The following is a 19,035-nucleotide window of genomic DNA, read 5'->3' on the forward strand; positions in this document are numbered from 1 at the left end:
TGCAGCGATCATTGTGCGTTTTTTATGCCCGAAACGAATGTCAGACGATCGCTCGCACACAATTTCGTAACGTAAAATAAAGTGAATTGCTGCACAATAGACCAAAAGTTGGGAAACGGCGAGAAATTAAAAATTACAAAGATCAATAAACATAAAAACTCTTACGAGTTTCTTAATGGCAAATTATAAGTTAAATAAAACTTTCAACTGCTTGCTTGTAAAGAACTTTCCAGTTTCCGGTTCAAAAATCAATTGACATTACAGCAAGGCATTCAATACGTACAATTTACTTCTTTACAAATTGCGTTAAAACTAATCAGCACGTTTACTTGTCAATACGATTCAAATATTTTTTGTATCTTTCTTATCAAATGCTCTGTTCTCTCAAAAACTACTATTTTTGCACGTTTTGCTAATCTGCGAAACCGCTAGACCTGCCTTTGCCAAAAACTAATCAGCACGTCTCCTCGTCAATACGAATCCAATGTTTTTTTAATCACTCAAATGAATTGATTCTTGCTCTCGAAATCGAGGACAAAAAATTGTATCCAGACATACACACATACATAATACATACACATACACATATCCATCCATTTTATCTAAGGTATGCCAAAATTTTCAAAAGCAGTTGGAACGTAAAAATATGCAAAAATTTTCATTTTCGATTACTATAATTTACCCTACGGAAAGATAATAACTATAATCATGTTAATAAATTCGGGTTTACTAAATATTATTATTATAGAGTTAACAAAACCAAAATTAAACTAGTTGGGTGTCTCGTGCCTTAAGGCAAATTGCTGGAACTTTCCGTGCCGAAACGAAATGTTCGAGAAATACTGAATGTTTTGAAACAGATTATTATTAATATTGTAACATTGTCTAATATTTATAAGAATTATATAAACTGAATTGCGAAGTTGAAATTATTTGTTCAAAGTATATTAGAACTTTAGCCAGAATTAAAAATAAAATCTGAATTATTTTCGATATAGAAAAAAAATTTTTTTTGAAAAAATAAAAATTGAAAAAAAAGTTGAAACAAAATTTTTTTCCAAAATCAATTATTTTGTTAAGACAAGCAGAAAGTTCTTTGAATCATTTAAATCGAACGCTTAGTTCTCTCAAAAACTGCCATTTTTTGCACATTTAGCTCCGTATCTTCGAAATGGCTGGGCCTGCCTTTACCAAAATCTAATAAACACTTCTCCCAATCATTACTAATTGAATGTTTTTAGAACATTCAAATCGGATGCTCCGTTCTCTCAAAAACTCGATTTCTATTTTCTTCCCTCTTTACTAATTATCTCCGTAACTGCTGGACCTGCCTTTGCCAAAAAGTAATCAGCTCATCTCCCTATCAATAGAAATCGAAATTTCTTCCATCTAAGGATCATATATCCTGATAAAGTTATCATTTAATAATTCCTCTTATGTATAAATTTTGAATTTATCCAATTACAAACAAAACAGTTATCAACTCAAGGGCTATCAACATCATCCATTCTATGACAATTCTCACTCTGTGCTTTTACATGCGATTGTCCTGGGATGTGACTCAAAATAATAGAAGAATGAATAATGAAAAGCTTTTGTAATATAACTTTGTGTAACGAAAACATGGTACGTGCCCATGACAAAAAGAGTATTATTAATCGTATCACACTGCGTAATGGTAATGGTTTAAATTTTAATGGATTTATATACCCGTATTTAACTGTGCATCAATCTTGTAAACAGACTTGTTAACTTATTTTCTTAGATTTATAGCAACAACTAATTTGCTTGAAATATTGGCGATAAATGAAAAAAATACATCAAGGTAAAAAAACAATAGCACTTATGGTTTAAATAAATAGTAGAAAATTCCTACAAATAACGCAGTAAACTCAAATACATCACCAAAAGATTAATATTTATATACGTAGAACCACATATAAGTGCTTATCTAACATCACAATAAGTATAAAGAATGTTTTAGAGTTATGGATTTTATTTATAGATATATTAAATACATTCGTATTTTATGGATCAACCGCAATAATAACACGAGCTCGTATATTAGAATATATATAAAAAGATAATCGTAAAAATATATCAATTTCGTCGGCTGTAAAAATCGGATACAAATATGCCATACATCAAATTTTACATGTTGTATATCATCGTGCGTTCGATTTGAACCAGAGCGCAGTCGGATTCTAGTTGGAAATCGAAGATTCCGAGAACTTTGTGAACTGAACTGAACGATTTGAATATTTCATTTGTATCATGTAATATGTGTCGTTATTGAGCAAAAATATTTTTCTACTAGTCCATAAATGAATATTGATACACAATAATTTTTTTTAATATCTGCGCCTAATCCAATGTGGAACATCAGCAAATTTTTGGTAGTACATACTTAGAATGTAAATCGAACGCCAATCCAATGTTTGCAGACCCGGGTATGATAGTATATTGTAAAAAAATAAAGCAGACAAAGCATCAATATCCTAACACCAATAGCACGAACAGTTTTAAACAATGGTGATGTGAGTATTTATTGAGCAAATTGATCCAGATAAACCCGACGTGTAATTAAAAAGTCTTTCAGTGAGCTATAAACGCCGCCTCGTACTATTGGAATTAAATGAAAAAAGTTTATCTTGCGTTTATTGGAATTCCTGAAGATAGGATAAAGTAAACGATGGAATAGAAGAAAAGAAGAATTGCTTTGCAATTATACAAAGATAAAATTTAAAAAATCTACTTTTATTAGATACGTTATCACACAAAAACAGTCCGGAAAAAGTAACGATAATAAAATTGTTTCGCATTGTCCTTGTAATATGAGTTGCGGGCGTGTAAAACAAATTACCTTGAATTCATAATCGACAGTTCTTTCAAGAACGATTGCTCGAACAAAAGTGTTTTACAAAATCATCTATTAAACAAATAACCATTTTATTGATTTTATTGATCGGTTAATCAGTTGCTACATTCCCAAGAGTATGAAAGTTGAAATATGTAATAAAATGAAGAAATTAATTTATCAGACAGCTGTTGCAAGCGGTTATCATTAATTTTATGAGCAAAAAGCAGGTGCAATAAAACCAGGAACAAAATGCATTAAAACAATATACAATAAAATCACAAAAAATGATTTATCATATGAAATTTAAATATATGGATTTTCAAGGAATATTGAGTTTATCCATACAATAACTAATTTTATCTAAATAGTTTCAGACATTTGTTGCCCTCACTACATCTAAAGTCTTCCAGACGCTCCTAAGTCGTTTTATCTACTCCACGTTTCTAAGTTTTTCTAAGTTTTCTTATCGATGCACTCTGCGTTCAATAATAATAAAACGTACCATCGCAACAGAGTTTCTTCAAAGAAAAAACTAATATTCACTAAAAGAGAAAAAACTAAAACACTATTTAAAAATATTTATCTTTATATATTTTGCTGCAGGCAAGTTAATAACCTTTTGCTTCTGAGGTATCAAAGTGCGACTTTGCGTTTGTCATCGTAGGATCTTCGCATTTTTAGAAAAGAAAAACGACAAGTTTAAGAATTGCTATTTTCGTCTTAGCATGCGAAGTGCACTTGTGCAGGCACTCGGTTGCTTCATACAATCTAGAGAGCAAAAAACTAGTTCATTGAATGCTTTGTATGAGGACAGTGAATTGCGTTAGAAATAAATTAGATTTTGTCATTGTTAATGATAAAACGATAAAACATTCTCCCCTTTAGATTGCTAGTTATTGCAAAGTTTGCAGTATCACAGTCCATAACGTAGATTAGTAATAAGTCAACTAATGGATAAAATATGGGCTTCTAATATATCAAATAAATCGATAAATTGCTGTATAGTGATATTTACTCAATATTCCAAACTAGATGTTTGGTATTTAAGGAGACCGAGAAAAGCTTTCGAATGCAATATGATGTGAATATGCATGAAGTAATAATAAGTTTAGAACTAGTGGGGTGTATGGCATCGTGCCTTAAGGTAAATTGCTGGAACTTCCTGTACCGTAACGAAATACATATTATAAATGTTTTCAAATAGAATATTTATAAGAATTATATAAGCTGAATTGCAAAGTTGAAATTATTTGTTTAAAGTATATTAGAACTTTAGTCAGAATTAAAAATAAAATCTGAATTATTTTCGATATACAAAAAAAAAAAACTAAAAAACTAAAAAAAAAGAAAAAAAAAGATACATTTTTTTCCAAAATCAATTGTTTTGTTGAAACAAGCTGAAAGTTCTTTGAATCATTTGAATTGGACGCTTAGTTCTTTCAAAAACTGCCATTTTTTACACATTTAGCTCTGTATCTTCGAAATGGCTGGGCCTGCCATTGCCAAAAACTAATAATCACTTCTCCCAATCATTACTAATTGAATGTTTTTTAGATCATTTTAGAAACTCAAATTCTATTTTCTGCACTCTTTGCTCCGAATCTCCGTAACGGCTGGACCTGCTTCTGCCAAAAACTAATCAGCACATCTCCCTATCAATAGGAATCGAATGTTTTTTTAACCATTCAAATCGGTTGATCCGTGCGCCCGAAAACGTGGACGAAAAATTGTATCCATACATGCATACACACACACACATCCATTTTTTTCTGAGGTATGCCGAGAAATGTAAAAATTTTCAATTTCGATTTTCGGCCCATTACAATAACTTACCCTACGGGAAGTTAATAAGCAATAAAATATATTAGGCCCTATGTTTGAATCTTCACTATAAATGGAAATAAAAGAAAAATAAATCCTTAGAATGTTATATGAAATGTGTCGAAGTTGTTCAAATATTCAATCCGAAACTTTGTTCAATATTTTCTTCCATCATAAAACAGATATCTAAAAGAGAAATATATAAAACATGTAAGATGAAATAATATGTGCACGTGAAAGTAATCTTTCATAGAGTATTGTGTTCCAAATAATATTTTCTGGCAGAGCAACAACACGCGCACCGTTCAATAAAATATTGGCAAAACGTGCAGCAAATAGACAAGGGTTGACAGCAGCAGAGAATTGTGTTTTGTTTGTTCTGCGGCAAGCGAACTCGATTCATGTGCGCGCGTGTGGCGCAAGAAGCTTATCAGCGGTAAGTAATATGCACGGCTATTGCAGCACAATGCAGACAATTGCGGCAGCAGTGTAAAAGTTATGCAAGTCGCACTGGCTAGCGAGGGCACGTCGCCGACGTAGAAAACCTCCCTTGCTCCGTGTCTGCAAACATAAAATACAGAACACTCGTAAACTCGGTAAATATGTACATAAATAGTACTCCGGCAGACCGCGTTCGGTTATTCGACTGTTCTGTTGCACTAAACGCGCTCGATTTTATTTTAGAAAGAACAAGGACACAAAGACAAGCTGCATGTGTTCAATAGACATAATTGTTTTTCTAGAAACTAATAATAACACCACTACTAAGAACAGGCTTCGCTCTTAGGATGATAGAAATATAAACACATGCTTATGATGTACTGCATACGACGTAGTAATTTGTCTAACATACACAGATGAATCTATGTTGAAAAACATAAGTTATTATATATGATGTCTATGCTGGCTTCAGACAACTAGCAAGCTAAGTAATCTCGCAAACTTGCAGAAAATTATTCTTTTTTGAAACCAAAATTCACGTATGTGTTATCAAAGAGACATCAGAAAGTTGCACTTACGATAAAATTGTTATTTGACCTTTGAAAATTATTAGGTTTTATGTGTAAAACGTGTGATCACAAAATAAATACATAGTTTTTGGGCAATTTGTCCCTACCAACTCAAACAAATATAGACCCGTAATATGACATTTTATCCATTACCATAACATACCTATTTTGTCCGAGAATTAGCTCCTAATCTGGTATAATCACTTTCAGTGTCACTGACTCATATTCAAACTTTTTTTTATTAAATAATAAATTCTAGTAATGTTTTGAAACTAACAATAAGTAAAACATTTGGTAAAGAACTGAAGACGTTAAAGATACAAATAATCTGTTCATTGTCAGTAATTAGTCGAGGTCCTATTAAGAATTTAATGATTAATGCAAAAGAAACTTTCTTTTCAATCTGGCCCTGGTAGTATTGTGGCGGAGTTTTCTGGCTAGAAAATTTCGGTGAATACCGATGACGACGTCTTTTGTACTTATATAGAGAAAAGTGTACGAGGGAATGCTTATTCCATCTTTGACTGTGCTAAACGTATGTGTCTTTGTGTGGCAACTAATTGAACCTTTGGATTGTTAGATCAAACCTTCTAACGTTAGAAGTTGGCCCCCATAGCTGTATACCGTATGTCCAAATTGATTTAATGATGGCTTAAAGGTAAATTTCATTATGCATGTCAAGTGGTACCAAAAATAATGAAGTAAGCGAACTAGTTAAGTGTTATGACACATATATGGAAACTTTACTTTAATCTCGATGTTGCTATAAAATTTTGAAATTGATTTCTACTAAAATATGATTAAGTTAAATACAACTTTATTACCGATCTACAGCCACAATGACCTAGCATTCATTTCTAAAAGTGGTATGGTCGTGACACAAAGACGTGCACTTGAAATCAAAGTCTTTTCCGCTAACATCGATTCACAGAACTTGAAGTACAAAAGCAGTCATCCAGTCCATAACACATTTCTATTTTCTACTTGACAACAAGGATGATTTCGAGAACGTATTGGCAATGCGCTTTGAAATAAAAGTTATTGCATATAAACGCAAGGAAACTCATTGCATCGGATGTGCAACGAGTTGAGGGACAGAAGATGAAGAAAACAGCATTTGTGCTCGAGATCATTCGCGCACATGCATCCACATTCGCCGGCTGAGGCCTTGAACTGGACTGGTTTGCGAGCAGGCCATCAAACAGCCGCGCGACACCCAGCGATGTAATCTGACAAACGGATGTAAGTACCTGATATTTGCACAATTGTTTGAATGTTAATATGTTAGAACAAATGCTTCAATGCGAAAGCAAAAACACACTTGTGACGGTAATAAAAATATTAGTTTTCACGCTCTGCACGTCTACAGTCGCACAAAACATAATATTGAACAATAGATAAAGCAATAATAACTAAAAAAAAAAGATTCTTTGACAAATAATAATATAATAATAAAAAAATCTTCTTGGATAAAACTTCTTGGTTCTATAAATTAATTCATTTTAATCTAAGAGTAATTATCAATTACTTCACACGATTTAATAATAAAGCTGTAAAATGATTAATGACAAAGTACTAATTCTCTTATGAACATTTTCAAGAACAGACAGTTAACGATTTGCTCAGTTAAATTCTCAATTACACGTATCAATTATTGTTAAATGATCATTAAGAGTTATAAATATATGTTAGGTATATGATTATATAGAACCAATGGAAAGATAGAATGATTTGTTGATTTATGAAGAAAAGCATAGAAATATTAATAATAATCGTCACGACAAATCAGAGAAATTTTCACATGGACTGTAACTTTATTAATTACTTTGTTGAAAATGTATCGAAGAAACTTGATGTATCAAAGAAAATTTTTTTTGTCAATTTTCCAGAACATTTCCTAGCTTCAATATTAAAACTTAATATTAGGCACATATGGCTGTCATGGTGATTAAGGGACACACCTAGTGTGAAATTTTCAAAAAATCGATTTTTCAATTTTTCCATATTTCGATAGGTTATACCTTTAAAAATAACATACTAAAATTTAAATTCATATCTCAAACAGTTTTTGTGTCACAGCCATTTATAGAGTATATATGTAGTATATAGTATAACTATCATTTTATCTTTAAATGCGTTTTTCTCGAAACAGCATTTTCCGAATTTGCTGCAGTGATTACTCAAAAACAAATGATCCGATCACTATCAATTTTTTTTTACATGTTCTATATATAGTTCTCCGTAAAATGAACTATCGATTTTTTGATCGAATCAAAAATCGAATTTTGGCAGTCCAAAAACGACCAAAATATTGGGTAAAATTCGACTTTTTTTTAAAAAAAAACGCCGCCATTTTGCCAATTTTTGATTTTTTTATCGCAGGTCATTTTACAAACTATATTATCTAGTTTAACGAGAATTTTTTTTTAGATTTCATCCACCTAGAAGACCGGAATCACTGCAGCAGTGAAGAGCCGTTTTTTAGCGCCTTCGGAGATTGACAATAACATAAAAAATATTGAATTTTTTTCTTCAAAAATTTTACTATGTATTCTTAAAACATGTGTAAATATATTCTTAAAATTTTAAAATAATTGATAAAGTATTTTTTTTAATATAAATTCCCAAAAATCTTTTTTAGGCGGTTACACTAGTTGTGCTCCTTAAGGTCTTGATATAACTTATATTAATTATAATTGGATTTCGATTTCGTATTGAAATGCAAGTTTTTCGTGCTCATTGGCTTCAGAAATTTTCAATAAGTATAAAAGATATTTTATCAAAAATAGTGATTACTCAACTCGGAACATGACTAATAAAGCGCGATCATTCGAGAGAAAAACTGCAACGTTCGGCAGCGATGCGCAGCGGCGGTGCTGTCCCGATTCATCACAGACGCGATACATTTCGCACAGTAGTGATGGGAAAATATTCATTGGCATCGTCGACATTAAAAAAAGAATTCATTACATCAAAAGTAAAGAGTTGTGTCCAGTGAACACAAAAAGCACAACTAAGAAAATCTACACCGTGTGTGGAAACTTAAGCGTGGACCTTGTTTATATGTTTATTATTAATCCAAATAGTTGGAAGAGATTGATATCAACCTTCTGCAAATATTTTTCCATCCTTATTGTTCAAATCCACCGGACATCGAAGCCACAGCACGAATGGGCGAAAAAACAACTCACAAGACGACGAGACTCACGGTTCGCTTGTGGCATACAATAAAATATACTACAATGCACCACACATTTTTATTTCGCGATTTATATAATGCGCTCTCGTACAAGTTCCAGCAGGGTAAGCTAGGTGAAAACGTTCAGCATTGTGCAACAGCCGTACATCGGTGTTAAATCATTCTACATTTCTGCTGATTAAAATTATGAAATGATAAAAAATAGGAATGCTAAACATTTTTGCTCTAATATAATTAAAAAAATAGTAATGAGATATAGAAGTCAATTTCTGGATAAAATAGGTATGTTATGGTAATGTTATGTTACGAATCTATATTCTGTAGTGGTATTCACCCCTTTGTAATAATTATAAATAATATTATAAATTACTATATAACAGTCAAAGATGAACAACGCAGTTAGTATTACTCATAGCTACATGTAAGCTTGCAGTAACCTTGCAAGTGTTGATAAAATTCCTTTTGAAACCACAAACTGCGCCTTACGACCAAGTTAAGCGTAGTTTCTGACTCACATATAACGAACATTCTAGAAAAGGATTGCGTCATACCAATAAGGAGTATTTAAGGTTCTGGATGATGCAATAAACAGTCAGTTTGAGATTAGGTTTTATGCGTAAAATATGTGACCGCACAGTAAATACATAGCTTTTTGACAGTTTGTTACTACCAACTCATACAAATATAGACCCATAAGATAGAAGTAACATAACAAATACCCATTATATCCAAAAATTGGTCTCCTAATTTGGTATAATCACTTTCAGTGTCACTCATGCTCAAAACAGGTATATTTTTTCAGAAATGTAATTGGAAAAAATGTCAAGCTTTTTTCGATTGCAATAAAAACTTCGACATGTTTCTTATTAATGATAAATCAATAACTACAGGTTCTGTGAGGTTCGTACGTGCTCTTTAAACAATAGGTGTACTAAAGTATATGAATAAACCAGTCTTTCTCAAAGTAGGCGATTGTAATATCCAGAGGGGCGATAAGAGACCCCTAACTAAATTTTGATACATGTATATACTGTTTTAAGTAGTTTTATTTGTTCTCACTGGTAAAATTTTCTAATTCAGAATGTAAGGTTACATCAACTAATATAGCACACTATAAATATATTATTAAAATTTAGAAAGAAATGTTTTTTTAGAGATTATATAGATATAAAAAATTTGGTAAGGGAGCGCTACAAAAATTTTGATCTTCAAAAGGGGCGTTGGAAAAACTTAGTTTGAGAAACGCTGGTATAAACCATCAATTAATGTGATAAAAATATAGATGATGCAAGAATTTTACAAATTTCCAGAAATCTATCAATACCAAAACGCTTGATCATGGATTCACAGCCATAGTAATATAGCCGTGATCACAAAATGATGCGGCGACAGTAAAATTTCGCAATCAAGCCGTTGTAAAACGTCACGTTCCAAGACTGCTGCCAAAGCACAAGGTGAATGTCTCCGAATGCGTCTTGGGCAACTACACCTAGTGTTCTCTAACACACATAAACCAATTATTTAATTCCTGAGAGTAAGAAGTGTTTGTGTAGAAGCATACAGATGGATTTTCAAGGTTTTTATTTGAGGTAATTTAAGAATTTCGTAATGTTTATGGTAGTAGAAGCTAAAAGCAACAAAACAATGACATCCAAAATGTACGCATGGGAAAATGTTGAAAATAAAAGTTGTGAACGCACATGTAAGCTACAGTCAACAATTAACGACTAATGTGTAAATTAAATTTACAATTTTGTGCAAATTGTTTTGATTTAAATCGCAAGTGTTATTTATAATATAGAGAATTCTTGTAAAAATATATATTAGTAGTTCTGACAGAATTTAGTAAGTTCTAGATTCCACGAAAATCATATTGAAATTCAACTTTGATATTTAAATGTAAAACTCTATAAATAAGACAGCTAATTTCTGACTGAGCCAGAAAGAATATAAAAAGGTTAATTTTAATTTCATCATAAATTATTTCCTTAGAAAACCCTTTACGTAAAAAGAGTATTTCCTACATCTACGAGCTTTTTTTTGCCTAAAAATATTTATATTCAAAGACGAGTGTAGGCGTAAACAATGAATTTCTTAAACAGGGTAATGATAGCACCTGCCGTTCAAAAAATTATACCGCGTGCTAATTGGCATTTATCAACACATAATAGATTTAATGAAAGAGAGTGTGGGTACGCACGCGAATTGAAATGTCATCATGTCAATGTCACTATGACCGTACGCGATAGGACAGATGAAATGCTGGTCTCTAACTTAGAGAAAACATAAATCATATTTTAGAAAGATAACTCGATTTGATTATAATACGGATTACGCTACATTTATCAAAGATAAACGGCGTCTCATAAATGCGAAATGGCAACGTATAATTATGTTCTCCCAGTGCTAATCATGATGGCCTGGGATCCATCATTAACGATATCGATCATGGTCATTGCGTTAATTTATGTACAGTCTTTTTTGTACTTGGCAATTATAGCAATAATGACCTAGAGAACCAAGTGATCATGAAATATTTAATAATATGCACATTTGTTCTTTAAATCATAGAGAATCACAGAAATATTACATAATAGATTATTTGAATGATGAGGAATGCTTGGAAAACAGAGAAAACTTCATACCATCCTGTTCGAGCCAATCAAAGCATGCGGTTATATTGATATATAAACAAAAAATCACCAATCGATAATCATACAAAAATCAAATCAATCAATACGTTATCAAAAACAATATTGAAATTATTATAAATACGATGTAATTTATGTAATTAATATAAAATAAATATTACTAATTACAAATTGAAGTATTTTATAATTGGTCCTTCAAAAAGCAAAGCAATCAATCACAACAACCATCTAAAAAAAACATTGGTCCTTCGAGCCGGATGTGACGTCCAGCAATCGAAGGAAATAGAATTCATCAAATTGGAAGCAAAAGGAACAGAAATCGAGTTACTTAAAACTAACAATTTCTTCAATTACAATCCGTGTCAAATTAAAATCACTAAAAATGAAACAACCATTGAAATAACACATCCCGAGAATTCAAGAATTAAAAATTATACACTTATTTTATTAACTTACTTGAATCCTTTATCATCATCAACTCCGTTGACTTGTCCATTTTGCTGCAGGCAACAATCTTCCTTTTTGCCATTGACGTCAAATGGGCTGCCACCCTTGTTGTCCTTATTATTAGCGCTCGAATTTTGTGTCTGATTTTGCCCTTGTGCTTCTTGTTTGACATCGTTATTACCAGCTGGGCTCTCTTTGGCCGTAGGGGATCCACCTAATACATATTCCACCATTTTTACACCTAGACCGCTCGTTGAATCGCGTGGTGACAATATGGAAGCATTGTCAGCGCCACTGCTGCCGATCTGAGCAGGAAATGCACGACGAGAAGACATCATAGCTTGTGACACTTCTGCAAAATAACAAAGTTCATGTAAGTTATTTTCTGACTGTAGTATTGCGTTTAAGAAAGTTATGAGAAAGATGTGAAGGCGTTGTGTCGTATTGGTAAAACTTGCAGGAAGATGCATCGTCATGCACAACCCACTGAGAGAAAGAAGTTAAAGATATTGTAATACAAAAAGGAAGTCAAAGGTAACCGAAAAAATATGGTTTTTGTAGTAGAAATATAAGCCATTGATCTAACTAATTATGTAATATTTTAAATATAATAAATTTCGTGCAAATGATTCGTGATAATGATGTATAAATTATTTTACTAAAATAAAATACTAGTTCAGTGAATTGCGTATATTAAAACTAATTACTAAAATATCATCCATAAACGGACCAAGTAAAAAACAGATACATTTAAGGATTTATCTTTAAACAATACATGAAGGCATATAAATCAATATTTGAAATCGCTTTTGGTGCAATATTAAACATGATAGAGTTAATTATTGTGTCTCTATGCAAATTTAGTTTTTTGTATCTGTTTGGCAACCTCAACAAATTCGTATTCCTCTGCGAGTCAAATTCTTGGAAATATCAAAACGATACAACATCCATGGAACATCCAACTTATTGTTCTTATGATCACCATATACACATTTTATATTTAATTTAAATTAAATAGAGCCTTAAATCGTTAATAATTATAATTTAATTTTTTTTTACTCATATTTAAATTACAATCAGCCTTATGATTAAAAGACATTTAGGTCAGTAATTATTCTGAGACTTTACAAGGCTATAATGTTTTTAGAGAGCTACCCATTGGTAAGTTTTCTAATTTATGAATATGTATGTATGTAAGTTTGATGTAAATGAAAATATACAGATAATTTATAAAAGCATATAGTTTAAATAATAATAATAATCATAATAATAATAATAATAATAATAATTCAAAAAGAGAAAAATGAAATTTTTATAAATTATAAATATAAAGTCTATTATTAGTGAGTTAACTCTATTAATGTTGTACTTTTGAGACTGAAATGACATGTATTATTATAATTTAACATAACATACAGATTATGACTATTTATTATTTACAATTAATAAGTTCAGCATTTACAAAAAAAATATTCTTCCCGTAAATATATCGTTTTATGTATCAACAATGCTCTTTGGAAAATTCCATTCGTTTCAAGAACGAAGAAGATAAATACAAATTATTCATCCTCGACAAAAACTTCTGCAAACAAAATGCAAAAACGCCAAGGAAACTTGAAGCTTCAATCAACTTGTAACCAAATGGATAAAACATTGATTAAATTAATTTAGATAATTATTAAAAAAAACAACAAAGTATTTGTAAAAAACAATTAATCAATATTGAGTTGTTGCAAAACATAATTTGAATATCTTGAAAATGGAAAAAATAAATTAGAAAATATTTTACAAAATAATTTGTGTTACGCATTCTGCATACCTAATTATATTTATAATATTCTTGAACGAGTAAGGAATCTTTAAGTAGGGATTTTGAAAGTTTTGATGAATCCACCTCAACAATAATTTGAAAATAAATTGCGTCATTTGGGGATAAGTTACTTGCGATTAATGAAATATTTTTAGCCAGTAATAATAAACGACTTTAAAGTTCAGACAGATGCTCATTTGTAAACTTTTTTCGAATTGCAATTAATAGCAAATGTGTAAATTAATTAGGTACAATTTGTACTGTTGGAGCTGTGGAAATGTGTGATATTTCATAGAAGTAATTTACAAAAAGGATTATAGTGAATGATGGAATTGAAGGCTAGAACAATTTTTACTATTTATTTTTAAGAGTTTTAAGATGATACATGAAAAAATCATTGAAAGATACATGTTGTTGCTCATTTTATTGGATATTAAATGCAAGTGTATAATTTATAAATAATATAAATCAATAAACATGAATTTGCAATCATAATTGCAACAAAATTTATGATCAATTTTGCTCAATCTTATTTGCCAAAACTACGGTTTATCTGGTTCATAATAAATCCGGAGAAAAAAAACACGTAGAAAGATCGTAGCAAAAACTATAACTAGTACATAAATACGATTTTACGTTAACCACGAACAGATGGTTAATTTAATGGCTGTGATAAGTTGAAGGTTAAACCCATACAAAGACTTTTAAAGAAGTCAGAAATGCCACACACAGTTTACAAATGCAGAACCGAGCAACTTTGAGACCGCTCGTTCGTGGTTGCTTTTCATGATTCATTAGATAATAAAGAAACATGATGTCAGAGAAAAAGAAAATGATTTGATTCCATCTAAATCATCATTGAATATTTTTTACATCAAAACAATTTATAAACTCATCCAGAACGATAATACAATAGAAATAATACTGTTGTTTTTTGTCGATTCATTTGTTTTTATATAGTAAAGATAAAAACAAATCAAGAATATAGATATTATTACACAACGAGCAAAAATTATGTTTATGATGTTGTATATAGCTAAGTAATCAATACTGAATACAATTCTCTATATATCAGGAAAAATTATTATTATATAATCTGATTACACTGTCATTAAAAGTTGTAGGTACGACAATATTTCTTGGTATTTTTCCAATCGTAACTAATTGGATATTCTAAAGGCATTTCAAGCAAAACGAAGTATCGATTCTTTAAAATTCTTCGAGCTGAACGGGATATCAGTGATAAATATTTCACAATTGTATGATATAAAATACCTATACAAAATACTACAAACATTGAAGGCAAAGAGATTACAGAGAGTACGGTTGTAACTGAAAAATCAATAAACAATATTACGAGCTATATATAGAAGAGGCATTTATAACACGACTATAGAGAAATCAATTCTTATACATTTTCAATGCAGATAACGTAATTCGACATTTACATTGCGCAATAGCACGTTTAATGAAGCGCATCTGGATTTCGAATTAACTTTCAAATAGTTGAAAAAATGTGATTCAATTAAATAGTCAGAATTAACACAAACTTTAATTAATTTTATTTCAACGCGGGTAAACATTGTAACAGCAATTACGAACGTATAGCAGTTTAAAAGTAGTGAGCACGTATAAAGCATTAAAAGCCCAACACCAACGATAATAACTCTCTAACTCATTTTATAAAAATTAAGCAAAAAAATATATTCAACTTTTATTCTACTAATTAGAAGATAAAAATTCATTTAACTAATAAATGCATTGGTTCAACAGCGGATACAAAATCCTTTACATCCTGGCTTCCTGCAACATCTGCCAGTCTCAATTTCATTAGACCGTAAATTTTGCGCAAGATCAATTAAAAGTTAACATCGGTGTCAAACTCACCTTGTGTGGACCACGTGCTGTCCCTCCAGAGTTGTTCGTGCGGTGCGGGCAGGTGCAAAGGCGGCAGCGGCGGCTTGCAATCGCCAGCCGCCTTGTTATCCCATAGTTTCTTGGCCGAGGGCGCCATCTGCGAAAACAGAGAGATCGGGTTAGTGGAGGAAGAAGAATATCAATTAGGTAAATATGGGTCAGGTAAAAGACATAGAAAATAAACAATTTCCTATAATATATTATAATTATCACACAACCATTTTAAGTTTATTGTATTTGCACTGTGTGCACCAGATGTACATAATTTTCTTAATTTAAATATTAGTATAAAGTTTCTATACGGTTAAATTTGTCTAGATAAATACGAACACATTCAGGCAATTACAAAAGCCACCCCGAGGATCATCAAATCGCACTTGCCAGAGAACCCTACGCTACAACACTACCAGGGCAAAATTATAAAAAAAAAATTATGTTACATTAAGATATGCCAATTTTCAAAATCTCTTCCAATGGTCAGAACATTTCGTATTATTGGTCTTTATTTTCTACAGTTTCACTTGTTGGATAAGTGTAAAAATTACTATACAATAATAAAAATGGTCTACATTGCAAAGGGGCCGTTCAAGTATTACGTAAGCACTATAGGGGGGCCGGGGGTTGTTGATTTGCTTATTTTGGGTTGACATGGGGGGCAGGGGAGTCTGGATGATGATTACGTCATAGGTAGTATTTTTATTTTTTTATATTAATTGCAAAATGTTTACGTAAGCATGGGGTAGAGCCTTGCTCACTTTTGCTGACAAGGGGGATGGGGGGGGGTAAATAATTGTAATAAATCTGCTTATGTAATACTTGAACGATCCTAAACCTAATAAAATAAGTTTAATCCATTTCGCATAATATCGTGTGTATCTATATAAATCCTATAACGAAAGCATTCATAAGAATATTATCCTATTTATTATTTCTTTAAATAAGACGTCTTAGTCAGATTAAAGGCGTATGATTATTCAGTAATAGAATTCTGTGAAATGCTTTATCAGATGAAACAAGATTAATTACAGAACGCTTGACTGGCTAACAGATGTTATAAAACTTTAAATCTGTACTGGGTAAAATGATAATATTGAATTTTTTTTTATTTCTCAACAAGAAAGTAAGTGAATCAATTGATTATGAATTAATTAATTTAACTCATTTAATAAAATAATGAAAGTGTCAGGTTTTGGTTGTGATGTATCATCGAGGCAAAAATTATCTGGTTTTGTTGAAAGGGTAAATTATAGCTAAAGAAAATATAATGAAATATTTATTATTATATTTTGATTGGATTTTTATGAGTATTCAAGTATCTATTGCTTGCAATTACAAATCACCAAATTTTTAACGATATCATGTTCAGATTTTGATCAGTGCTCAGATTTTCACATTCAGAATAAAATATAGAGATATTCAGAAAAACCAATTTAATTATTAAGTTAAAGTTGTATCCGAATAAAACTTTAAAGGCGAATAACATTTGAATAGTCAAATATTATAAAACATTGAATATCACCGAGAAATAATCAGAAAACACGTCAAATTCTTCAGTAATTTTTATCAATATGACATCAACATTGCTAAAAAAATGAATATGTTGCTATGGTCCATTATTCACTTATGTGGGTTATTTATGGTTCATTAATCAATCAATTTTTTTAAAAAAATTTGGACACCCCTCCCCCTTGTTGATACGTGGTAATATCGAATATTACCCACCCCCTTCACTACCAAATATCACGGGTATTTTTATTTAGGAGAAAAAATGTGGAATTTTTGATTTTTTTGAAAATTTTTGCTTTTTCTTTTAAATTCAAGTAGAAATAAATACACGTAATATCTTACTATACCCCTCCCTCAACCACGTACCCCATTTTTTGTCAAATCCCCCACACTCTAAAAACCTCACGAGATTATTGGACGTCCCCTATAACTAGACAGTTGTAAATATATGAGCATAAAAAAATTTACTATGTAGTTTAATACATTATTGGACCGATTCTGCGCATAACAGAGAAATGTTACGGCATGGCATGTTACGCTCCGACTCCCCATACATTATGCGAATGAATCATACTGAATGCTGTCAAAATATCATGTATTTGCTGTTCATTCCGGCGTTTTAAACATAAACTACAACGTCACTCGTATCTTACCTAAGAGGAATCAGAAACACACACTTATCTAACATCGTTTTTTTGACATTTGTGCGGCTTTTAGGTTATGTTTTGTATGAAAAAACCTGAGAAATTCGCCTGACTGAACACCAACCGCATAACTTTTGTCTATATTACTATGGAAAATTCTTCATAACATGAACTTATCATAACATTGCGGCAGAATCGGTCCCTATATTTCGAAACATCGTCCATAATCTACATAACCTATGCTTCGAATGCAAGTTTTAGTAAAGTGATGATGAAGAGTACAACTCAGGAGGAAAACCAATGTCGAAGCATACCTGAATGAGGCGCCTTGGTCGTTGCTCTCACGACACGTCGTGAACTCTAACCTTCACAACACGTTTAAAACAATACACATAAAACCGTGTCCTATGTATTGTACTATATAATATTTTGAACAATATGTGAAACTCAGGAAACTTTTTATACATTTGTAAAAATGTTGTCCGTGATCATATGAATATTCAAAACAATGAAATAGTGGCATATAATTACTTTAACTGTGTTTGTAATGAATTCAAGGAAGCATATAATCATGCATAAATCAGATCTTACTATAAATAAATTGATGAATACATTATCTTTAATGCACATGTTATCATTTTACTATAATATTCAGTACCTGATTACTTAAATTGATTTTAAGTAAAAATTTTAAATAAAATTAATTAGATTTTATAAGACACAAAAAAACTGCTTTTAATATTATTAAAAGTTGGTGATTGTTGTTTCGAAAAATTCGCTAAAAATTATTTAAGGAGACTGTTAATTGGATTCGTAAACTTTCTTAATACTATGCAAGTGCGAAAACTAAGTTCGTTAAGCAGAAAACTAATTAAGGCATCGGGATGTAGAGAACGAAAATGCAAATTGATATAGAATACTCGAAATAATTATGTATAGGCACTACACTTAAAATGCAACGATACTTATGACATACTAAGCCTAGTAATACAAATTTATAATAAGTTAAAAATTATGTACAGTTAAGAATGAACCCTTTCCACTCGGATACCGAAAATTCATATAAATCTCGGAATTCGCGAGAGGTAATGGTTAACATATAGATCAAATTAAAAAATTTAGATTAGTTGTAGAGTATCATAGAATATCTTTTATATATATATATAAATA

At 31.0% G+C, this 19,035-nt stretch overlaps 1 protein-coding gene across 1 annotated transcript in view; it reads right to left on the minus strand.

Annotated features, from left to right (window-relative positions):
• Window positions 1–11,993: 11,993 nt before the first annotated feature.
• Window positions 11,994–19,035, minus strand: part of LOC113370227 (maternal protein pumilio-like) — a 224,372-nt gene continuing 217,330 nt past the window's right edge. The window contains exons 4-5 of the mRNA XM_026610900.1: window positions 15,686–15,812; window positions 11,994–12,340 (exon numbers count right to left, since the gene is read on the minus strand). Coding sequence (XP_026466685.1) covers window positions 11,994–12,340; window positions 15,686–15,812 — 474 coding nt within the window. The remainder of the gene's footprint in view (window positions 12,341–15,685; window positions 15,813–19,035) is intronic.

Source organism: Ctenocephalides felis, unplaced genomic scaffold (assembly GCF_003426905.1).
Source record: "Ctenocephalides felis isolate EL2017-DRISC unplaced genomic scaffold, ASM342690v1 CF-g0.4_SCAFFOLD_01492, whole genome shotgun sequence".
Lineage (NCBI taxonomy): Eukaryota > Metazoa > Arthropoda > Insecta > Siphonaptera > Pulicidae > Ctenocephalides > Ctenocephalides felis.